We start from the raw sequence: 25,114 nt of genomic DNA, 5'->3' as shown, positions 1-25,114 counted from the left end.
AAAAATAGTAACATACGAAGCTATGTTGATTTATTAACATAATTTAAGGTCCTGAAAAGTTCATAGAACGTAATGTAACTTATAAATATACATAAACAAGTATTTTTCATATCAATTAGTAATATCGCATATGAGCAAAATGTTGGAAATAACAAAAAATAACATCATAAAAATAACTTTGAGAAACACTTGGGATTCTTAAATAGTTTATTATTTTATTTATCAAAATGTTTATATCATTTTTCAGCATGTCAAGTACTTCCATAATATGATTTGCAAAATGATAGGAATCCACAGAACTCGTATGGAATTTAAGAAATTCATGTAGAATGGTGTTGTAGGCTCCACACATTAAAATGAAAGAAATTAGTCCTATCACGTATTTATATCGTATTTTTAAGATATCGTCTTCTTTACTTATTTGCACTGTTTTGAATCTGTTACTGCAGTTCATATCTTGGTATTCCTTTCCTACTGCACAATTCACATGAAGGATAATTCACCTTTAGTACTGGCATCCAGTATGAATTGGTGAAGGGGAAATGTAATAAACTGCTGAGAATTGGAGCATTTAAATTATCATATGCATTCAGTCAATATATTGAGCGAGCCAGCGGAAGCCCTCACCATACCCCTGTCTTCTTAGCACCGAGCACATAAACAATTCAAGTGGACGACCAGGTAATTCACTGCGCGAAATTTTTCCCTAAAATTCATATATTTTATAATACTTACATGTAATAAATAAAATGTAATTTTTCGTTTATCATACTTACTTTTCCAGTTGTTTGACCAAAAAGGTTAAAGTAATTCCTCAATTCATCTTCTGATGCTGCACCTGGTTTATCAATTTTATTACCTAGTACTAAAACTGGACACGCACTAAGTTGTTCATCTGTTAACAGTGCATCAAATTCAGCTTTTGACTCTGCTAATCTTGATCTGTCATGTGCATCCACAAGGAACACTATTGCATCTACTGCTGGAAAATAGTCTTTCCAAACTCTTCGTGCTGTAATGTATGTATTTCTTTGTGTAAATCTAACTTTTTAAAGTTTATTTAAATTCACCATAATAACAGCATAGTCATACCTTGAGGATGCCCTCCAAGGTCAAATGTTGTGAACCTCATATTCCCAATAGACAGTTCTTCTGATGCTGAAGCATAAAATGACATGCAGTATTCTTAGAATATGTATATAAAGTTTAATATAATGAATAATGATGAACAAATATTTATGTTGTAAAATTATTAAATAATGAGCAAAAGCCTACTATGTGATGGATATTCAACAATTATACAATTTAAAAACAGCACATACACTAAATCTATTTACTTAAAATGAAGGTTTTTAAAAATTAGTTATTGTAAGCAATTAAGAATTTTTTGTTGCAGTAGGTTCAGATTTTTGCATAAAGTAACAATATATATAATTTTATTATATTTAAGCATATCTACTAAACACTGCCATGTATTTATGGGTAACACTGTCTCTGCAAAGTACATATAAGTATCACCTACATATTAATGATTCAGCAGTCAAGGTATGAAAGATAAAGATTAACAATAACATTACCCCTTTTCTTTATAAACAAGGTAAAGCATTAAATCTAAAATAATATATATAAAAAATAATCGAAATTAGAGTATATGAATATTACTTTCAATCATATGTAGAAATAAGTTAATATAAACATTGATTACTTGGATGCAATGTAGGCACATGTTGTCCTAGTCGATCATCTTTGAGCCTATGAAGCAATGTAGTTTTACCTGCATTGTCTAAACCAAGAAACAAGAGCTTACCACTCTTTTTCCAAAGCCCTAAAAATAGAAATCATAAATCATGCATAATATTAAATATTGAAATGTTCATATAGAATATATCTATATGTAAATTTAAAACTGTATCCAAAAAATCATTAAAACTATGCTCACCAAGATAATTCAAAACTCCTGCGAACCAGTCCCAAATGAACATATTTGTAGATATGAATGGATATCAGGTCTACTATGTACTAACTACTGAATGACTCTGCAACAATAAGAAGGTGAGAAAATTATCGTCTGCAAACTATTGTATCCTTACAATACAAACGAGTTTTTTGAACCGATTGTAATTCGGCGCACTCTAAAACGTACATAAATTACAACATAACATAATCCATCAAAATGGATAGCGAGGATAGGTAATAACAAAGAACGATTTCGAAACAAATAAGAAATCAGTACCGTTTGCACTCTAAGCAAACATGAAATGTAGCATATGATCAGTACACGATTACAATTAGAATGCGACAGACTTACCAGATCTCTCCCACTAATAACAGTAATACAATCTTTCGTTCACCACCACCAAAATGCAGAATTGCAGACGGGTTAGAAAAGCGTTCGCATGGTATGACTACGTAAAACCTGTTACTTCGTCACTGGACTAACGTACCCAACGTGAAAAAACACACGAAGATGCAGGAGACGAAGAAAAAATGCTTTTCTTCCAACAGAAAGCGCAGCTTTAGCGAGCCTGGTTGGCTGGCAGTTGGCACTGATGACGTCTACTTCCGTCAGCCATATTGTTTGAATAGTGCTGTTTCATAAGCGCGGATTTTAAGGTCAATTACATCTAATTTTATTCAACTCTCAGCTGCTAATTTATACATATATTGTAATATCTTACCTTCAATAATACTTGCCGATTCTTATATGAATTAAAATATTTTAATAATATGGAAATGTATATGTGGATGAAGTATTTATTCTGCTATAGTTGTTGAAAAATGTGTGTATGACTATTCAAAGTGTGGTTAATGGAATACATTTATTTTAAATTTTCAATTCTCATCGTATAGTTATATACTGTAATTGAAATTTCAATATCCCTAGGGTGTGCTTAGTTTGGTGACTTTAGAGCACTTTAGAGATTGTCATCCATAACGACCATAACCTATACGTAATCACATTGCGCGAAACAGTGATCATGTCGGCAGGTAAGACTTATTCATACATTTGTTAGAATTTAATTTTCTTAGTAGAAACACGAGTGTATCAATGATAACATTTTTATTTGTATACTATGTCATAAACTTGCACATATCTATTTCAAAATTCGTTTATAACCTCATACGAAACATTTACACATACATTTTATTACATTATATTCTTTTTTTTATTACTTTATTTATAGGATGGTTGATAAACAATTTTCGTTCAACATATAGTCACGCTGTTGGAAGGAATGTGTACTCTTGTTTGTTTATACAATCCAGAGATTATGCAGCTAGAAAAGGTACAAGAGAAAAAGCTAGAAAGAAAAAACTTAAACTGGCAGCTCAGAAAGTTGGATATAATCCTGAGTCGAAAAAGAAGAAAATGTGAGTGTATTAATTGTCGTGATCCTTGTTAAAAATTTTGACTGGTCAGGGATATTTTTTTGTTAGCTAAGACTAACCTTTTTTATTCAATTAAAATCAATGGTCTGACTAAATACCGAACAACTAAGGAACAAACATAGAGTGATTAGTTGACAGACCATTAACAAAGGCATGACGTATTTGACTCTTAATAACCTTGACTGGTTGACATTTTTGAAAAAAATTGTAATTTTTGTAGTAATTTATATTAGTCTTTAATTATTAAATAATGAATATAAAAAAAATAGTTCAAAGGAAAAATTACAAACCTCACCAATCACTATAATAAACTATGAAGATATGAAAAAGGAACCAAGTGATGACGTGTGGTTTTTGAAATATCATAAGCCACCAGTGTATTCCTTCAAAGAAGCTATAGAATTCCACCGTGAAACACATCACCCAACCATGTACAATACACCTAATGCAAATGTTTGTGCACATATTGGTTTAAATTTACAGGTGAGGAATCACAGTCTCTATCTTAGTCCTGTCATTCAGAGCATCTAAAGTAAAGTATTCAAAGCATTTGACAACTTCATCTTTGTCAAGCCTTATTGGCATTGCCTTTATCTAATTAATAATTAATAACAAACATTAATAATATTTGTTATTATTATTACTGCTATTTATGGATGTTATTGAACTTTATAATTATTGTTAATTTTGTCAAAGTAGTATTATATATATTAATAAGAGAAAAAATTCCACCTGAAGGGTAAATAATTGGCAGTCTCTGAATTTAACTTTTTCATTAACTCTGTCATAATGTGATAAAAATGTTATATATCATTTTTATAATAGGCTGAAAAGAAAACAAAAACAATGTCCAGATTTACAAAAATTATTAATACGCCACATTTATTCGATACTGGCAAAAAAAGATCAGTATTAGCTTTTAGTAAAAAAGCACAAGATCAGGAAAGTGCTAAAGAAGCTGGAGCTGATTTTGTTGGTGGTATTGAATTAATTAAACAAATTCAAGTAAGTTAATATATATATGATTAAATCGAACAATATTGTAAAATACTTTCTTGTATATGCTATTTAATATTAATTATTATAGAGTGGAGACTTTCCATATAAGGAATATGATCATATTGTAGCTCATCCAGATATTTTACCTGACTTATTGTTAATTAGAGGCTTATTAAAGAGGAATTTTCCGAATGCGAAACTTGGTGAGTAAGTGTATTTGTTAGTGATGATTTCTTTTTTATCATCATTAAATGTAAGTGCCATAATCTGAATTTCTCAGGTTCTTTGAGTATCAATTTGGCACGTGCTGTTAAAATGTTCATGCATGGAATTCAATATACTATGGAACCAAATAAAACCTTTCAACATTATGGTCAAGTTGATGTGGCTTTTGGAACGGTAAATTTAAATTTATCATAATTTGTTTGGTGTATATAATATTTTAAATCTTTGTTATTCTTTAATTGTATTTATTTGGTTACAGCTTGATATGGACTTGAAACAGTTAGAAGAAAATTGGTCTTTTCTTATTAATGATATTTATTCGATGAAACCAAAAATCAATGAGCCTTTTATTTTGAGGTATTAAAGGAGTAATTGAATATGAGATTTGTGATGTTACCAAAACATAATAATTTATGTATATTCTTGTTTGAAATATGTTCCAATTTTTTAGAGTTGAATTTTTGAGTCCACCATCACATGAAATGTTCAAAATTGATCTTGAACCATATCTTCCAAAGAAAACTGAACCAAGCGGAGAAGTTGGAGAAGAAGATGAAGATAATAGTGCTGCAGTTATCCCTACGAATTAAATGTTTAATCAAGCAAATAAAACAATATGCATTTATCATTCAAAATTAAATACTTGTTATTATGAAATAAATAGGATAGGTGATTTAGTGTTTATCCTATTTTGTAGTATACTTAATAAATATATTCGAATAAATATATAATTATATTCAAATTACTTTTAATTATAATTTATTCATTCAATTTAGTCATAAAATTAAATCATCATAAGTGAAATGTATATATAACTTTCTTTTTTTTAAGGATTCGATCTTTGTTGAAAGTCTTTATCGGAAAATTGTATTCAGAAATAAAGGTCGAAATAAACAAATAAGGTTGTGTTTGGGTTTGTCTTCATTGGGGAAATCTTACTGAAACATTGATGATATTTTTACGGTGAAACAATGAAAAATATGAACCTTTCTAATTTGTATTAACGATTGCCGCAGCGATACGCGCACGGCACTGCTTCGAAGTTCGGTCAGCGTGCTTTTAATTTTTATAATTAGTAGTCGCTCGGGATGGCGCGACGTCTTGTTCGAGTTGAAGAAATGTAAACAGCGATGAGGATAATTGTTTTTGTAATCTAATTACTATAGAAAGATTCATTAAGAGATATGTTATTAATATAAAAATTATTGTTTATTAACTATGATTTATTTTTCTACATTTAGCTACATCGGTTTGCTTATCATTACGATTATAATAAATTAAAAATTAAAGGAGAAAGCTGTCGTTAACAAGAGAGGATTAAGATAACGATTTCTAAAAACTGACACAAAAGTTTGTCTACGCTTTTCTATATATAACCGACAAGTGTTAAAATATAGTTGGTTGCGGCCCCCCCCCCCCCCCCCGTAGAATCGTACAAGAAATGATCTATAAGATCTTAAATATCAAAATTAACCGAAAACACAATAAATGCTTCCGTTTTAACATTGCGATCACGATTCGGAGCCCCGTGCGTTCGAATGCAATAACAGAGACCAGCTGCGCGGAAAGACCTGTGGTGCTCGAGAGCGCGGAAGACGAAAGAACAAGACGAAGCCAAGTGAAGTAAAGGAAAAGAGAATGGAGAATGGTGAGCGGCCGTGGTTGGTGAGACTGGTGGAGGGGCGACGGCTTACCTACCTGCCGGTCGAGAGCTCAGTCGGTGTCCGCCAGGTTGAAAATCCGTCGGCTTCTCCTGTTCGTTCTGCACGTGTGACGTTTCGGTTTCGTCGAAGAGGCGCGAAAAAAAAGGGTTGAACACCCCAAAAGCCTAGAAATTTATCGTAACGAGCACAGTTGGCGAGCGATCCTCGAGCACCGTTCGTCAAGGACGTTCTTCCAGTTCACCTTCTTAAATCCACTGGTGAACACATCGCCGCTCGCTGGTGTTCGGATAGCTGGAAAAAAAAAAGAAACGTTTAAACCGGGCTTTTTCGACACGATAACATTGAGTGCGAGTACAGCGGCACCCTTACGCGCGCGTTCTCTGCTCGTGCCGTTTTGTGTTGGTTTTGGTTGGTGGTGAATTGTGTTGACTGGTGCAACAACAAACCGCGGCAAACGGCGATACCACTGGTTGCTCCGAATTGTTGTTACCGGCTACTTTATAGAGATGCCTGGATTGGGCAGCCGCAGACGGTGGCATTAGGCGCAAACGAGCACACACACGCGCAACCAGCATGGTAAGTACAAGTTTGCATTATCTACTTTCGAATACGTTCAGTTAGACATTGGCAACATGTGTTGAACTCTGTACCGAACAGTGATGAACGTAAACATCGGTACCGGGTCACTTTTAGAGGGAAATTAATTGTAGAATAATATTATTGCTTGCGAACATTTGATTTTCAGTATAATGAAAATATTAGGTTGTCCCAAAAGTTTCTTTCGTTTTATTAATAACTAATATATACAAAATATTTTATGTTTTATGTTACATTACTGAATTCTGTACGATTCATGTCGATTCATTACTGTTACAGCATCAATGTCTAAGAAATTAGATTGTCTATTTATGTAAACACTGCCACAGAAAATAATTGAATGCAACTCACGAAAGGAACTTTTGAGACAACTTAATGTGATATAATAAATGGAGTATTTATAATTGAAATATATAAATGTTGTATAATAGGAGGCAGATAGAGTATGTATAGAGTATATAGAATATACAAATTATATAGAATCTATAGTACAGATAGAATTTAATCAGTATGGTTAATATACCGTAGAGCCGATTTGATCATTCAGAGTCTCGATTATCTGCGATATTGGTTCTCCTGGGTCTGGACTATCCGATATAAGTCGATTAGTGCACGGTTGTATTGAGCAGAATATAATCCACGATTATGGTCGTCGAGTAATCAGATTACTGATTAATCTGACGATTCTGAGTGATGGATTTTTTATTATTTATGGAAATCGTTATCGAAATTGGAGGTAAATGTCGACTAAATGATTAATTATAATGGAGCATAATATCGTTAAGGAGTACGAAGTAATTTTGGAGTAATCACTATTGTTGGAACCAATACTTAAAAGTAGTATTAAATATTACAAAATAGACATACAGGATGATAAAGTAGCAATGTATAATTAATTTTATGTTAATTAAAATTATACATTATTACGGTCCATACTTAGCGGATGAATAACTTGCTGTACGTAAGATCAAACGCGGAGAGAATCATAATTTTACGGATCCGTTATGACTCGAACATACGGTTCGTGTTTAAAGGTCATCCGACAAAGGTTACGCGCATCAGATTATGCAGAGAATAGAAACGATGCGAACTTTAGCGTCTTCATTTGGCTCGTGACGCGAGTAGAAAGGATGCGTTAAAGAAATACAATCGAGTCGTAATGGAATGCGCGTGCATGTGATTTCGTGGTACACATGCAACGATCTCATTTCAAACACAAATAATATACGTGCTTCGTTAAGGAGAAGTGCGAGGTGCTGTTATGATTTCGTGATAAAATAAAGTTCTGCGTTGAGTATGAATTAATAACATTTAATTAACCATTCGACCAGAGATGAAATTGTAGAACAAATTTACGAAGAACATTTTATTCGAACAGTTTCATTTTTAGAGGTCCGTTATGAAATATCCCTAGCTTATTGCTTCTATTGCTAAAAAAGGATATCCTTCTTTTATCTAGACATCGGATAAGGAGTACAAAAATTGCACAGTACAAATCGCATAGTACATACTTTGATATTATGAATTTGATTTAGGTAGATGTAGGTTGGGGTGAAAGTGGTAGACTCACTGATCTAACTAGGGTTTTCTAAACTAGGGGTTACGATCTCTAAAGAACGCTTTACTTTTTACCGTGGATAACTTATTTATTTATTTCTGTATCGATACATACATCAATCTTCGAAACGTAACAATTTTAGGAATATACTTGTCTCCCTTTATTTACTTGTGTTGTAGCTGCGTGCTCGGCACAAGATTTCCTTTAGAAATAAATAGGAAAGAGGAACGCGTTAATCGCGTGTGCCCGTTACGTTCTTTGGCTTCACGTTGTTGCGTGCCTCTTATCGTTGAAGCCTCGATCCAAATTTAGGTGTGCGAGTAGTATGTAACTGTCGGTGGCTCCAACTGAAGCGGCCGTACATCCTTTAATTGAAGCTGTACAGAGTTTCTCCGCGTTCAACAAGTGTATCTTGTTACCTTTGAAATTAAGTGGCGTTCGATTGGCGACAGCATTTCGACATCAAGGCACGTTTGCAACCAGGTAACCGTGCGCAAACGTCGAATCCTTTTATACCCCGATAACGTTCTTCCCAGCCGACGGATACAGACAACGAACATCAAAAGCCCTCTGTGCGATACGCAGCAATGTGTTCAGACAATTATTAGCAGATAAAAGAACGATAATTTTTGGAGCGATAGACTTTAGATTCAGACAGGCTATTGCTCATGTTTGGATTTGTCGTTTTAGAGTTATTCTAATTAACTTTCGTGTAAACCGCTATTACCGAAAGAAATAGCCGAAAAGAAAAGTAATTAAAAATAATTATTGGTTTTAATCGTAGTTGTTTATTTGAAAAGGAAACGGGGAGTTCAACGAAACGATAACGAGAAACGTACGATACCTCGGCGTAGTTGGATTTCAGTAGCAGCGCCTACTAATGTTATAAAGTTATGCCATCATATACACGTGCCACGACGAGCTGCTCGGTCAGTCATGCGTGCAAATCACGGTAAAACCTGGCTCTAGAAGTAAATGCAAATGATACCAGTTGGTCCGCGTATCTTTGCCTCGCTGTCGTTTCCTTTTCCTGTCTACGCCAACACGTGGCTGTACTCTAATTGCATTGTAATAAGCATGCAACGTGAAAAAGTGTCAACGGTTTCTGTGTACATTCGTCTCCTCGTGACTCGCATGGAAAATGGCTAATAAACATTGTCGCATCATGCGCGATGTAATTACAACTGAGAATTCTTCTTTCCCTTGCAACACTCACTGTTACCATTTTTTACTACGAGTACGAGACTTCGTATGAATATAATTTGGACTGTTGGAGAAATCTGATCGAGAGCTTTTTATTATCATTCCAACATAAATATTGTAGGGAAACTAATTCTAAGTTGAATTGTACAGGCTGTTGAGAAAAACGTTTATAAACTTTCCAAGAGTAGTGTAAGAACAGTTTGCTATTCAAAGCCATTTCCATTCGGTTAAGTGGAGGCTTCCAGCAGTTAGTTTCAGTCAAATGAGATTTTTCTTCTGGGTATTCGCAGATCGAGCATAGAAAGTGTATCATTAAGTTACCATTCATCGTGCCCCATGTTAATTTTCAGCTGGCGGTTTGCGTAACCCTCGTGAATTTTCACGAGCGTCTTAAAGGAAACGATAACAGGCGAAAATGTATACTCTTCCGCGATACGATTAATTAGAAAGTGTCGGTGAGTTTGCCGAGTCATTTTGCCCTATTATATCTCAATTAATGCTTCTGTAATTTATCTCATTGTATCACGGTTACCACCCACTTTCTCGTGCGCCAGTATCCGATGCAGTTTCTTTTGTTGCCTGGGGTAATGAACGTGTCTCGATAATTATCCTGATCGAGGAACTAAATTTCCGTCAATGATCTTTCTCGAGTAGCCAGGTGTGACTGTACTTCACGATTTATGGACTTTCGTTGCCATTATCCACCATGTTCATCAATTTTGGAATGCGATTCGTTTGATACTCTTTTTTCTATATGACAAGAAAAGTATTATCGGAATTCCATAGAGTTGTTAATTACACTAGTTGTCATTTTAGATACTGTATCGATTCGTTTTTTTTTTTTTTTTTTTTAAATATCCCTTTCAAACGCTTCTTGATACTATCGAGAAAGTATCGGTACTGTAAGACAACTTACATAAGAACCATTCAGGAATAATTTTCGCAGCAGGCTTGTTGCGGTGGCAGTCGTTGCAAGTTATGTCACAAATACAGTAGTTAGTCGTGTATAAATATGTTTAATCCTGAAAATTAGTAAGTACAAATGAGTGATAAAAATAACTATTCTTTTCGACACGTAAATATCGTATCAAATTTATGGTGATACCCTCGGAATTTAAATCACAAAAATGTACATGAATTATTAATGCAAACGAAATTTTAGTGAGCAGAAATTTACTGCAAGTATTATCGAATATATTATTGAACATTCAAACATATTATATATTACATTATAGCAATAAGATTACTGAAATCGTCGTAAAAATAATTCCTGAATTCTCTGCTAATTAGGTAAACGTACCTGCTTTATACTCTGTGTTAAATCTAGACGGTATCTCGTATTTTCCTTCGAATTAGGTTAAATAATATACGGTCTAATTCCATTGTTAATTTAATTAGAAATTCCAAATAAATTGGAGATATGAAAGTAGTAAATTAACGAACAATTCATGGTAACATAACTTCGATACTTTCATACTTATCCTCTATTTCAAACTTCATGTATTCTCGGTAGAGTTCTGCTATTTTTTCAACAAATAGTGATGCGATCTTCTCGCAGTACTTTTATTTTCAAACGGACGTCAAAGCGAAGGAGGCGCAGAAGTTGAAAGAGTTAACGTCGATCGGCGCCGGCGGCTGGTTTTTCCACGGATCGACGATCGCCGATAGAAAACCCGCCTATCCACTCTGCCCGTATGTTACAGTACTCCTCCTGTAGCCGAGTTTAAAGTGCCCTCGCGTGTACTCACCTCGTCGTTCTTTCGGGTTAAATTGGGAGACGCCGTCACGAAAACCGTCGCGGCCACGCAGCGGAGCCGGTTTATTGTTGTTACGAAAAATCGCGCGCTCCTACGTCGGGGAAACTGGTGAAAGGTAGGTGGAAAAGAGGATAAAGGGTACACAGCAGAGAAGCAGGTATCGGGCGGAGAAAAATGACAGATACGAAACGGTTACTGTACCAGTCGACCGGTTCTTCTTGTTACTAACTTCCTCCGCGCGACATATACAGGGTGACGGCCACAGCAGGACTCTATTGACGTGTTCCTCCACGTACCGGGTGGTTCGATAAATTGTCTGCACGATTAGGTCCTCATGTTGACCTTTTGGAAGGAGATCGTTGAGGAACAGAGATGGTCTCTTTGAGAAATTTTTAAGTAGGAAATGACCGGCTAGATGTTTTTTAAACTGTTCAGCTTAGAAAAGTTGGTTCCCTAATCTGAGAAATGAATTTGTAACTATTAAGAGTCAGTTGCCAAAATCTAGGATTGATTCACTTCTTTGGGGGATTTTTAATACTCCTCTACTAAAGTTGTAGCAAATTATGCATATGTCAATTAGGATACAAGTAAATTCGAGCTAATCAAAATTTACCAAACTCCTCTTCCTTCTAATAATACTCGAAGATATCGTCTTTAAGCATCGCTCGAGAGAAATATGATTTAAAAAAAAAAAATTCCACTTGCGCCACTTTCATAACGAACGACCCAATTATTGTCAGCAACAAACGTCACCGTTGCTAACGATTCAATAAAACGTTGGCGTATTTAGAATTCAGCGAAGTCAGCAAAAGTTTCGCTCAGTCATGCGTAGAATTCTATAAAAACCAGCCAATTCGCGAGGAGTGAGCGAAAACCGCCGACGCTAGTTCCACCGGTGTTTTTCTATATTCCGCGGCAATCATTATGTAAGACCGTTATCGCGCGTGGACACGAATATAAAATACCCACGGTGAACGTAAGTTTAGTCCAATCGTCGAAACGAGTTCGTCGAATGATCAAATGTCACAGGTCGCGTGCACGTCTCGCAATTAGGTAACGCGAAAGCTGAGGACATTGAGGTGTATTTCCATAGACAAAACGGCGATTTCGCGATGGAAAGTCTCTTTGGATGATTGAATACACGACATTCGACATTATAGGAACGTGTGTTACATTAAAGCCTACCGCAATTTATTTCTGTTCGTATTAATAGTTTACCGATACTGCTCGATGTATAAATCAAGTGGGAAATAAATTGAAAATAAAATCGCACAGGAATCGTGTGTTTCTATGTAAGCGACGTGTGCAATTTTAAGGTCGACTATAAATCGAGTGGTTTCGAGAGACTGAATTCCATTCAAGCATCGATTTCTTTCTCTGTATATTTCGTGTCTAAGAACTGTAAGGTGATCGAGTGGTGCAATTGCATGGATATATTAGCTCTGATTTCTGTTTAAAGTGGACGATTTTTTACGTTTGACTAAACCACGATTTTGATGGTAGATTATTCAAAACTTTTAGATCGATGTAAGCACTTTTTATTCGATAATAAGTTTGATTTCCTCTTTTTTTAAATCCTATTTTTATTTCTTCCAATACATTAGAGACTTCTAAGAGGCCTCACTCTCTATTTCTGGGTGGTTTTGAGCCCATCACGTGAAAACATGGTGAAAGCCGGGTGAAATGAGGAGGTTCAGCGAATTGCCGTCTCGCGATCTACCACTAATCCGTACGAGCAGATTATTAAACGCATAATTATTCGTACATTAAGGCCACGGGGTTTTAATTTCTCCGTAAACGTTGCATCTCTTTAAATGCGCGTTTACAACCGTGGCCTCTAGCAGATATCATACCTGACCCGAGGCTGAGTTGCGAATATACCCGTGGACGTGTTTCTTTGCGAAGCGTGAACGTCACGTGGACAGATTCGATTGCGGGGCAGTTTAATTTTCCACTTTCTGCGTCATCTATCAAGTTTATATGTTCCCGGGGGTTTCGCGATGCGTCAACGGGATATTCATTGGCTGTCAGAACGCCTGCGTCATCAGAAAATATTGCCTTCGTATTATTTTCATACGTTGGTGTAGTATATAGGATGTCCAATTTATGGCGACGACTCCAAATATATCTCCTATTTCTCAAAGTTCAAAATTGAATCTAAAAAAAAAGAATTGTTCAGAAAGTTCAAAATTGAATCTAAAAAAAAAAGGATTTTCAAGATCATTGGTATTAAAGAAAAATAAAATTCCATACTTTCAGATGAAGATCTCTTTGAGACAAATAGGAGAAATATATAACGAGAGTGAAAGCCTCTCGGTATACCGACTTGCAGACAGAACATCGACGCTTTATGAAGAAAAACAAACTTCGCATGATGATATATTAAACCAGAATCGACTCCCTCGGTACTTCGTGTCGAGTTCTCATGAATACCTGACGCGATCGATGATGAAGAGCAAAGCGTCTACGGAGTTCGATAAACAATTTTCATTCTAGATACGAGTTGGCACGTTTAATTTACGGTTGCGTGCGCGAAAGGGTATAAAGATTCATTCGTGCGCAGTCTGCAAAAATCCATCTATGGCACCCGTGAATCGTACCTGGAACAAAGGGCGAATTCTCATAGGGATTGAATTAACGCCGTAGAAGCTTTTTTCCCACGTCTTTTCGCGTGTTGGAAAACGTGCGACAACGATCACTGAAACCTCAGATGCAGCGTCGAGATAAACGCGTTCTTCCTGCTTCTTAACAACCTCGGAGTTAACAATCAGCTGAGATCGGGTTGTAAACAAAGATGCAAAGGCTATTCTACAAATTCTTAATCGTGCGTAGACCTCGCGATAGTCGCACTGGTAGCACTGCTGGCAATAAGCGCGCTCTTGGTGTTGTTAATGGTACTTGAAAGAAGCTGGTGATGTTGTTGCTGGACCTTCTTATATAAAATGTGTGAATACGAACATTTGAAGACTGTAGGAGAAAATGGCATCTCAGTGTCGATATTTAATTTTCAATCTTCAAGGTAATAAATTTTAGTGACATCGGTGTCCTATGTCACGTAAGTCGGCATACCAAATTCAATGACAATCTGATAAACTGTGTATAAATTACAACAACCACATGTATGTATTCATACAAAGTTAACATAAAATAGAATGGTCTCGCATATAGTAATCGCAATGCAACAAAGTGGTCCTGCATGAAGTCGATCACCAAGAGATTTCTACATATCATTGCAATCACATAACTGCTTATAATGTGGTCGTTTATAAGCCAAGAAAAACCATTCAGTAAACTTTTGCAATCTAAATCTGAAATGTACCAAAGATGGCTACCACGATGAACAACCATCAAGCCTCCAATCTCTACCATAACACTTAATATGTCTTCCCACCACCTGGGGCCCATATTCTGTCCACAAACACATGTTGAATCTCGCTGAATCCGTATTCAGCTGCGATTTCGACATAGACTGACATCGCACTCGACACTGTCGTGATTCATTGTTGTGCAACATGTCCTAGCGTTTTACGACACGAGAGTCGGTGTCGAGATTGGTCTCTTTATTTCCACGGAAATAGAATCGTACATTTCTCAGAGGAGTTTCTAGGAAGAGGTGTTCTGTGACACGCGATGAGCATGCAGATCCCAGTCAGCGTGTATTTCCGGTCCATTACGCTGACAAGGAAATATTTAACGGATCACTCACGTTTTCTCTTGAATCTCGAGATCTCTGAGTCCGTGACACATCCTACTCTGAATTCAACCGTTGTTTCACTCGACGGAGGACTTTGCTCTGCTCGGATCGCGCACCACCTTCCCATCAGCGCTAATTAGCGATGGGAAGACGGTGAGACGCGATACCTTCTCCCTCTTTAGTGCAAAAATTGGGCATTGTTTAAACGCGTGGGGTGTCGGGAAGCAGAGTTCAAAGGCTTCAGGCTGTTTACGTGATTTTGCTCGTGGTACTTTTCCCATGCGCATTTGTCGGGGTGCTTCTCTGAAAAGTAAACTGGTCCTATCGTTTGATTCGAAGAAACCATGGATGGTTGTAAAGACATTTTGAAAACCCATATGGTGTCGTTAGCCATAAAGGAAACGCCCTCGAAGTGATTATTTCAGGATGATAAAGACCTCGAAGTATTCTGCCGTTGATTTGGGAATTTTTATATATGTAGTAAGGAGAATCAATGGTACGAAGTGGCCAGCTCAGCCTACCGTTGTAAATCCTATAGAGCAGGAATTCTCAACGGGGGTTACACAGCCCTCCAGTGGGACACGTAGTTTCTGAGAATCTTGAGTAAAAGATGTAATTAACTGTAGTTGTATTAGTGAAGTATAGTAACACTATATAGAAATGAAAATTATGCTTTAGTAATACAAATAAGCTTCTCACCAAGAGTAATATTACTGTCATTGATGTCTCGACATGGCTCTGCTAACTTGGTCTCATCTATAAAAATTACTTAGCAAATCACGTAGCACACGATGCGCACAATTACAAATCAATCTAATTCTCAATCTATACAAAATTCGCCGCACTTAATCGTCTAACTTTCACATCTACGACCATCCTGTGACTCCCCATGCCCAAAAGCAAAACAGGTATATGAAAATCGTGCTTTCTCTTCTGTCAATCAATTCGAACAACGAAGAAATTATCTTTTTCTGGAAAAAAAAAATACAGTGAATCTATCCAATAGGTAGTCGAAGACTCGATTACTCTTCTCCTATGACCCAGAGATGGCTAGCTCTGTGCCGGTGGCCAAGAAGAGGTTGAAGCCTGTTTTTTCGCAGACGGCGTGACCGCTATAAGCCGAATCCTCGGCGCAGGCGCGTTTGATCGTATGGTAAGAAGGTGGTTATACGAACGAATGTACAGTTACACGAATCGCCGAAGTCGAAGAAGAGGTGCCGAGAGCTGAAAGGAAGAGAGAGGAAGAAGAGGAACGTCGATGCAGAAAGGAGGCCACAAGCGACCTGACCGTCACCGTTATATTGGCGCCCACGGCGAGGCACCTCGGTTCACCTCGATTTACGACCAGTTTCTCGTAACTCGGTACCACGTGTGCCGCGAGTTTCGACGTTACGTTTGACCTCTGCACCCCCACCTGTCCAGGCCAACGCAGGTGGCTAAGTCCGATAGAAGTGGCGAGCAACAGGTATACGAGCCTGGCGCAGAATGGATTAGAACAGCGTTAATTTCACCGTGGCGAAGACAAATCGCTGTTACGTGACGTTGGGGAGATCCATCGGCTGGAAACGATTTTCGCGGCGAATCACGATTTCGATCTTAGGGGGGCATTTTTTCGGTAGGCTATGGGTGCAACCACGGAATAGCTTCGAACGAAATACCAGACGATGCACCAGCGAGAAAGATTATATCGTTTCGCTGTATTTTATTTCGTGTAGAGGGGAAGATGATCGGGACTCTGGAGTAGCATTCCAGAACATGATTTATTTGTTACTCGTTGTGAAATGAATTTATAGTTCTAGGTAAAGTTAGACATTCCTTTGTCGTTCATTTTTTATTTCTTTATTTCCTCGATTTTACATTACTCCACGTCTTCGTTTCTTCGTCACTTTATTTCTTCAATTCTAGATAACTTCATTACTCTACGTCTTTATATCTTCATTTCTTTGTTTTTTCGTTACATTATGCTTTCAATTATTTATTACTTCATTATTTCACGTCTCCGTTTCTTTTCTTCTTAATTTCTTCATTCCTTAATTTCCCATTGAAATGGTCGAAGTTCGAGTCCCGCGCAGTAAGGGCAAACAGCTGGTCGTTGCAATAAATTCTCGACGGCTAATATCTCCGCTGGAAGTCGCGAGCTGTATCGGTCGTGCATCTCTCGTTGAACGACGATGATTTGAAAGTCTATGAGATGTATACGAAGACGATCCTTTCGCACATCGCGGAAAATTGCCTGGCGCAGATCGATGGCCCCCTCGAAATGGCACGCGAGCTCCTCGATCGTCGTCACGATCCTGTCGTCGGTATAGTTTTCGCGGGACACGACCATTCGATGCACAAGAAAGGAAGCACGCTGAAATTGTCCCCTGCCCTACGGTTGTACACGTTTCTCCGACTTACGTACTTTCTAACATCAGCATGCTTCCTTTCAGGAAACGGCCGTTGAGAGTCCGTGAGACATGCAGTCCCGGGGGGATTAGAAAATTTCCTAGTTTGCCTTCTCTTAATACTACTTTTTCACGTTTCCACCACGTTCACTGAATTGAGATGCATTACGGAGTTGCGTTTGCAGTTTGTTGCGATCGATGAATGCAAGTGGGATTTAGGAACATTGATGACACCACGTATTTCCAGATTGTTTGTGGTTAGTTTTATTTTCTTCAGTTGTTCACTTTAATTTACCCTACAGTGAGCACTGATTCATGAATGCGTCACGTAGTATTATTTTTTATTAACAATTTCAAAATGGGTAGTATATGCATTAACCATTTGTAAGGTTTGTTAAATGTGAAACAGTCTAGCCAGCACAAAATCATTTGAGATACCAGTATAGTGCCTTGTGTTTGTTATAGGGTTAAATTTAATTTTAAATTCTTGGGTCTCAAATGCCTCAATGCTCTCCTAGAATAACATCATGCTTTTTTTCATAAATTTGGTGTAATCCCATCCATAATGCAAGGAAATGATACATACACTTCGGAGCTCCGTTGACCTGCGCTCAATTAATCTGAGCGAATATCTGCTGTGTGTCAGCTTTAACATATTCGCTGCTGATCTCTTATCACTTGAATAATTGCCAAGCGGCGTTGTACATAGTTATGTAAATGCCCTGTGAAGAACATACATAAGTATACCATCAGATCTATTTTCGTAATTAAATTAAAAGGATAATTTTCTGGATGCAGGTTACAGAGTAGACGGATAATTAATTCATAAGCTGTCGGTAAATTACTTGCCCACTAATTAGGCTCTTAAACAATATTTTTCTGATGGACTGATAAATGAAATTTTACTGTTATAAAATAGAATCATAGGATTAGAATGAAACAAAATTAGCCTGTTAGGAATATTACATATTTCTCGTAAACAAAGTATTGGCAAAGAATTACTTATCCTTGAAGCCTAAAGGAAGTGTATGCATCACCGTGTAATTATTAGATGCCATTCGCATTCAATATCGCTTTCACTTATTGAATGCGTTCATTGAAGGCTTCCAATAGAAGATTTCCCTCTGGAAATATTGCGCTCACGCAAGGTACAAGTTAAATTACGTAAGGTATCAAACGCGACGCAACCGAGAGTATAGTATTTCATCGCATCATGTAAACATATTGCCTGTCTCGAAGTAGGACTCCTGTTACCGGAATAAAGGCATCACGTGTTTGTTCGTTTAGTAGCACGTGCTGCTGCTCTGTACACGTACCGAAATTATCCTTTGATGAGCCTGCCAGAGGAGACGTGTAGTAGGGTTCTAGGGTCGCCAGACCTCAGAGATGGGTACAATCCTTATTTAAATAAAAATTGCGAGTAAGGAGTAAAAGATAAATAACTGTTGAATGAGAATTAGAATTTCCATCAACACGTTTTATTTGAACAATGACAGAACAATGAATTACACCTTCAAGAAAGGCAAAATGCTTTTTTTTTATTAAATAATTTTGCCCAGGACTTAACCCAAACCTAACTCAACTTACTCATTAGCATTTTTGGCCACAAGGGTTAGAATATCATCGTAAGTCGTCCAAACGACCATTCACTGTTCATTAGTCGACTGTTCCCAAGCTGTTTGAAATTAAACGCAATTTATGGCCTGTGAAAAAGGTCCAAGGTATCGCAGTGCCTGCATACCGAATGGTGGCCGCAGGATGCTGCAGGTATTTCGCCATAGAAAATTCTAACTATTGACGCGGGAAACGTGACAACGTTTAGAAAAGCAGGCTCACGTTGAATCTAACGCAAATGTTAAACGGAACGGCAAACACCGTGCGTTGTTCGGTGTCACGTAGTTTGTGGTGCTGAATTTGTTTGCAAGGATAACAGAAATCCCCCTTTTTTATTTTCTTCCCATTCGATTGTAAAAGTTTTCCAAAAAAGGCTTTAAAATTTTATTTTTCTAACGAAATACTCCACTGCATAGGCGAGAAGTACACTTAATAAAAATCTTTCATGTCTAATTTAAAGTATTGAATGTATTCTATTACTGTTTATTAAAAAATAAAAATCTTAAAGCCTCGTTTGAAGAATCCTTTACGTTTTTCCTTAATATATTTTGCCAGTTTACGACTTCTTTAGTCGTTGCAACTACCTCGAGGTTGTTGCTGTAGCTACCGACATAAACAATTTATGTATAAGCATGATCTCAACGTCTGTACTACACAAGTGTACCGTATCTTCCTTGGATAAAGGAATAAAGGAACAGTAAAGGATACGTGTTTTCGAGTTTTCTCCATAAAACAGCTCGATCGTCTCGCCTGGAGAGCATAGATTTTACATTAAAGAGATCTCGTATAATAAATACACAGCACCCTCGATTTCCACGGCAAATACGATCCGTAAAAGTCTCGTGTAAATCGAGCCTGACGTTTATATACAAACAGGAAGATAGGCTTCGAGGTTCCACTTTTATTTTCACAATATAAAATGCACGATTTACGGCCACCTTTATTGGATATAATTCTTGCTCGAGAACCACTCTTCAAGGATTTACGCATAGCGTAAAAGTTTATTTTGTATCTTCTTTGCTCCTTCCGTTAGCACTAATTCCTTCGATCCTAATTTGTTGCAATTAGTACGCTGGCAGAGGTTTATTGCATTGTTTTGGTGAAATCCGTTACCGGAGCTTGTTCCTTATTTGTAGTCGTAAATTTGATCGCGCAAATTGTGCGGTTAGGTTAATCGATGTAGCCGTAACCCGTGTTTGTAGCGTAATGTATACTTATTCTCAATTTTTTGCTGTCATTTTTTTTCTGTACTTTTAGTAAAATTGTGGGGAAGTACTGTTTCCTATTTTGCTCAATCGTGGATTTAATATTTATTGATAACAAGAAACAACTACCAAGTGTGAAAGCTTTTCTTACGTAAAATTACATCAAAGTTTCTATTGTACAAATTTTACATAGAAAATAAAATAAAATACAATAGAAAATCGGTTGACATTATTCCCACCGTATTAAGTGGAAGCGGTGCAATGTGAGTTATGCGCAAATCGAGGGTTAGGCGTGCGTCGACTACTTCGCGTTGACGTTAAATCTTGCTCCTGTCGATGGTCCGCGTCCTGGACTACGTGCAATAGACAAGCTCGTTAATCACCATTATAAATTTACGAGCGAAAAACGACCGCACCCGTTGGATTGCAAATCTCTCCGGTGCATACCAGTCCATTGCTCACATTTGTTGTATTAATTACCATTCTTCCCTGAATTTACATAGCGGCGCGATACATAGCCATACATGCTTCCTAAAGTACCGTCGAGTTCGAGCGTTCCTCCATTACGTTAATAGCGCTTGCATCACGAATTTATCGTTAGTTTTGCTTATAATTAAACGATGATCAGCGAAGCGCCATTGTTCTCCAATATTCGACTAACGTATTTTATTGACTTGTGAGGAAACATTTTCATTAACCGAAATATCGGCATTCGCCGATAATTGCATGTGTTACGTTCGATAGTAGGTTCGTTAATTTTTGAGAGAATTATGTTGGAATATTATTCGCAAGGTGATGCTATTTTATAATTTCCAGGGGGGTTTGATCATATTGCTACATTTATATGTATAAAATATATTCGATTTTGTTGTATCTGAAAAGTGCAATGAAATGAATCCTGTGTACTTAACAAAATTTATATGGGTTGTCAAAACACTAGCAAATGTACTCACAAAATTTAGTATCGATGTGTTCAATGGGTTTTTCAAAAGAAAATGGCAAATCAATGTATCTCGTGTGCACTTTTGGAGCCTGTCTGGCATTTAATTAATGTCCTCCAATCCATCGCATAAATTTCATGTTTCTCTCTAAAAAAAAAAACACTTCGTGTTTATTTATACATAAATCCATGACTTAACCGAAGTTCACAGGAATTAGTGGTCGAGCCTGCAGAGTTATTAGGTTTCCAAAAAAAAAAAAAAAAAAATAACGTGAGAAATAATTCTGCAAATATCATGGGAACAGAAAATTGAAATGTCAGTGGTAGAGTAGGGTCCACCTCGAAAAATGTCGAGATACATTTGACATAATTATCCACTTAACCATTCTATATATCTTGTCGGGACTATAATTATACAGCTCCTTTTTTTTTTTACCAAATCAGCTACCGGTTCCACTTATCATTTAAAATATTGGAACGTTCCTGTTCGACGGTTTTCGGGTAGGACCGCAACGCGACTGTGCCCGTTGGAGCCGAAGAATGTAGCCCCGCGAATTTGAGTATGTACATTCGTTACCGAACTCGTTTCTGAATACGGAATGTTTTCCAGAGCAAGCCACCCATTTATTTCTCCTTTTTAAAGGCGCGGCGCTTTTAACTGCTCCGTTGGTTACTGACCGTGCCCACTGAGGCGCAGGTCGTGCAGCAGGTAGCCAGGTGTAGGACACGACGAGGCTATAAGAAGGAGGAGGCTAATAGCTGGGAGTGGAGAAAGGGGAAGGTGAAGCCAAAGATGCATGAAGTAGACAAGTCAAAATTCCTGTGTGAAAAAGTCGACTAGGGATACAAAAGCTTCGGGTAGGGAAATGACCTCACGCGGAGGTTCTCGGCGCGCGACACTCCATTTTTATGGATTCCTCGCTTCTTCGATTTAAGAACAGTAAAATTTATTACTGGAGGCTCGTAAACGATCCTGGCCCATTGTTAAAATATAAAAATGCGCGTCGTATAATCGCAGAATGTTTTCTCCGATGGTGATATTTATGTTGGAAGAGGTGGGTGTCAATGGAGACCGAAATGAATCGCAGGGTTGTATTTTTAACGATGAGACATTCGTGCCTATTTACAGGCTAACGTATTTCTTCAATTCTTTTCTTTTTGTTTCTTGTTAAAAATTGATTTATGAATATTTATTTACAATTGTACTTACTTCCATCAGAGAAAGCTCAGAAATCGAGTGGTAACACTACCACAAAGATGCAATGAAAAGTATACAAATTCCAATTTCGTCTATCGAATAAACATAAACAATAAATAAGGCAGAGTTGTGTAATTGGTACTCCGATATGAAAATTGTTACTTGAATTTCCGAACACCTAGTATCTTAAAGTCCCGGAAATTGCATCGTTTCATTAGCCACGATAGGAACGTTTATATTTGCCAGAACGTCATCATTTGCTCTTGATGAATATACATAGTTAAAGTGCTTCCCACAAAAGAGGGTTGCACAGTTGTGGTTTCTCAATGGTCGCGCTTCTCGCAACAGTTCCTCGTTCATCGTCGGACTCATATTTCTAACCACAATGATCTAAATGTCCAGCTCGATGAGAAGAAAAAAATTGTCCGTATCGCGTGTCCCATAAATATCGAATAGCAATTATCGCGTGAAGTCTTATAGAAGTATAGGGGGATGAGAGTGGGTTTCATTGGCGCGTATCGCGTTTGCACCGTTACGGTGTCCTCTACTCTCGTCGTCTACTGTTTTTCATAGCTCCAGGCTTGCTGGAATTGCTGTCTTGTATATTTATCTTGATACAAAGTTGCCAGTCCCGCAAGCGTAGGTAAGAAGTTAGAAAAAGGTGAGCAAAACTGCAGGAGAAATTACCGCGATGGGAGTGATTCGAATGTAAAATTGCTCTTAGCAAACATTCTTTAGTTCAGGGGTGTATTATTTACTTCGTGCATTTATCATAAGACCACTATGCACATTCAAATTTGTCAAAATTGTAAGCTTCTATTTACTATAATATACTTTCCATTGATCTTTGTTACTAACTCGATTCTTTATTTTTGTTTCAGGTAAGTCCCAATATCTTACCGTAGATGCATCTAGAGTTACTTTCCACAGAAGCGTATCGACCCAGGTATTTATCATAATTACTCATCGTTAAAAGACAATATCTGTTAATTATCGATGGAAAGTAAACGTCACGTATTTCCTATTACAACCAATAAAAATTGCATAGGTTCTTACATTTGCAAACCAGCATCCTCGCTGTTCGTTTAGCGATTCGTTAACAAAAACGTTTCAATGAAGCAGCAATTCGACAAATCCTGTCATTAGCGCGAAACAGCGCGTATTACGTTACCGATCGATGTTCATTCACGGTTCTCGATGGAAAGAGAAACAGGTTTAAAAGCAAGACATTTTGTTGCATTGCGCTCGAATTCCCCCGTGGGCTAATAGTAACGCGAAGCCTCGTTTGTTGCGCGATTCGTCGGAGTTCGAATTTAAATTAGTCCCGCGCTATCAATCATTACCCGTTTTAACGAACGATCCACCGATTCCTCATTACAGTTAATTGATTTCGCCTTACGCAAAGCTGACGCAACCGGGTTCGTTTGCTCTTGACTCGATCGCGGCAATTAAAACGTCTCGTTAGGACGTGGACCGTGCAAATGACAGTTGGCCATCGTTAATTTCGCTTTCCTTTCGATTCGCTATATTGCTCCTTTTTCGCGAGCGCTGCTGTCTGCCCATTACCCTCGTCGCTGAGACTTCTTATACGGAACTTTTAATGTCGCGTAACTAACAAAAAGTCTCACTGTAAAATTTCTATTATTCCCGTGGCCACGCGTGTATATGCGCTGCTCTATGGTTAATTGGGGCGCGTTACTATTCCTGGAATATCGCAAGGGCTCGGCGAGAGGGGTTGGCAGCCTCTCGCGTTGTAATTATAACAGGCGCAACTGTGCATCGAACGTTGGCCTTTTCAAAACGAAGAAGGAAACATTGTTATGCAGCAACGCCTTTACGATCGGATGCCTGTAAGCGCACCTGTAATTACCCGCTCGATTGTCCAGTCGTGCGCGCCATATCGGCGCTTTACGGCTGCCCAGATGTTAAGAAATGAAACGGTGTCGGTTTTTAAATCGTCTGTGTACAGTGGCTGGAGGAAGTGTACGTACGCTTGCAATTAGACATGATAATTACTGGGGGTGCCGATTTTATGCGTTCATGGGGTTTGCTAATATGGAAAATGCATGCAAAATGAACGCATGGTACGCGTTTTATACGACGGTATATGGCTGGGAAAGTTGGATGTCTCAGGGAACGGTGGGTAGACGAACTAGTAGCGCCACTTGGCTTAAAGTTAGGTTTTTCCCGTGACTTCGCTAGTTTTTGTGCTCATCGTGTGCTGAAATGATTGTGCTGCCCAATATTAATTAAATTAATAGTTTTGTGTTTCGTTTATATATTCTTTCTTCGCTAGAATAAATTTTTAGTAGTTTATATACAATAATCAATACTTCACAATAATTTAACAATCGAATTACTTTTGAAATTTTCTTTCGGGTATTGGATCAAGTCTCGCTGTGCACGTTGGTTTCGATCAGCTTATTGTAAGAACGATGATGTCAATACCGCCAGGTGAACGTGAATTCCTTCCCAGCGACTCGTGATAAATGTCAAGTAGATACGCCGACTAGTGGATGCTTTCCAGATTTCTGATGCATTCCATTGAACGTCGATAGTACCTACAAGTCTCCTGACTTTAGTTCTCATGAAAGTCTGGGTTAGCTCACATTGAATTAAAACACGTCTTTCGATGCAACGATATATTATGTTTGGTAATTTTATTAATCCGCCATAGTTTACA

At 37.5% G+C, this 25,114-nt stretch overlaps 3 protein-coding genes across 5 annotated transcripts in view; 2 read left to right on the top strand and 1 right to left on the bottom strand.

The window, feature by feature from the left end:
- Nucleotides 1-193: 193 nt before the first annotated feature.
- On the bottom strand, nucleotides 194-2,576 carry LOC128896342 (GTP-binding protein SAR1b). 3 transcript variants are annotated; one of them, XM_054159672.1, is made up of 6 exons: nucleotides 2,445-2,576; nucleotides 1,940-2,036; nucleotides 1,706-1,825; nucleotides 1,093-1,158; nucleotides 777-1,012; nucleotides 194-706 (listed from the first exon to the last, which is right to left on the bottom strand). In XM_054159672.1, the coding sequence occupies exons 2-6, from the start codon at nucleotides 1,980-1,982 to the stop codon at nucleotides 590-592; spliced, it is 582 nt and encodes a 193-aa protein (XP_054015647.1). In that variant the 5' UTR covers nucleotides 1,983-2,036; nucleotides 2,445-2,576; the 3' UTR covers nucleotides 194-589. The 3 variants fall into 3 exon arrangements, with proteins under 3 accessions (XP_054015647.1, XP_054015646.1, XP_054015649.1); XM_054159671.1 differs by having other exon boundaries at nucleotides 2,309-2,451; XM_054159674.1 differs by lacking the exon at nucleotides 2,445-2,576 and adding an exon at nucleotides 2,144-2,167.
- A 63-nt stretch (nucleotides 2,577-2,639) lies between these two features.
- Nucleotides 2,640-5,522, top strand: LOC128896338 (39S ribosomal protein L1, mitochondrial). The gene is made up of 9 exons (XM_054159665.1): nucleotides 2,640-2,780; nucleotides 2,885-2,988; nucleotides 3,186-3,372; nucleotides 3,660-3,873; nucleotides 4,216-4,395; nucleotides 4,478-4,592; nucleotides 4,670-4,788; nucleotides 4,874-4,971; nucleotides 5,066-5,522. Exons 2-9 carry the CDS (start codon nucleotides 2,979-2,981, stop codon nucleotides 5,202-5,204), a joined length of 1,062 nt encoding a protein of 353 aa, XP_054015640.1. The 5' UTR covers nucleotides 2,640-2,780; nucleotides 2,885-2,978; the 3' UTR covers nucleotides 5,205-5,522.
- Nucleotides 5,523-6,561: 1,039 nt separating this feature from the next.
- LOC128896336 (cadherin-99C) overlaps nucleotides 6,562-25,114 on the top strand; it is a 120,763-nt gene continuing 102,210 nt past the window's right edge. The window contains exon 1 of the mRNA XM_054159656.1: nucleotides 6,562-6,854. Within this exon, the coding sequence (XP_054015631.1) occupies nucleotides 6,852-6,854 (3 nt within the window). The 5' untranslated portion in view covers nucleotides 6,562-6,851. The remainder of the gene's footprint in view (nucleotides 6,855-25,114) is intronic.

This window comes from Hylaeus anthracinus, unplaced genomic scaffold (assembly GCF_026225885.1).
Source record: "Hylaeus anthracinus isolate JK02 unplaced genomic scaffold, UHH_iyHylAnth1.0_haploid 0, whole genome shotgun sequence".
Lineage (NCBI taxonomy): Eukaryota > Metazoa > Arthropoda > Insecta > Hymenoptera > Colletidae > Hylaeus > Hylaeus anthracinus.
Note: the sequence above shows the minus strand (reverse complement) of the source record. Positions and strands in the feature narration are given on the sequence as shown.

Coding starts and splice junctions, on each gene's coding strand:
- LOC128896338 (XM_054159665.1), top strand. Junction 3,373..3,659: donor GAGTCGAAAAAGAAGAAAAT/GTGAGTGTATTA, acceptor TAAAAAAAATAG/TTCAAAGGAAAAATTACAAA. Junction 4,972..5,065: donor AATGAGCCTTTTATTTTGAG/GTATTAAAGGAG, acceptor CCAATTTTTTAG/AGTTGAATTTTTGAGTCCAC.
- LOC128896342 (XM_054159672.1), bottom strand. CDS start 1,982: ATGTTCATTTGGGACTGGTTCGCAGGAGTTTTGAATTATCTTG. Junction 1,826..1,939: donor AGGAGTTTTGAATTATCTTG/GTGAGCATAGTT, acceptor TTCTATTTTTAG/GGCTTTGGAAAAAGAGTGGT. Junction 1,159..1,705: donor TGTGCCTACATTGCATCCAA/GTAATCAATGTT, acceptor TTTATGCTTCAG/CATCAGAAGAACTGTCTATT.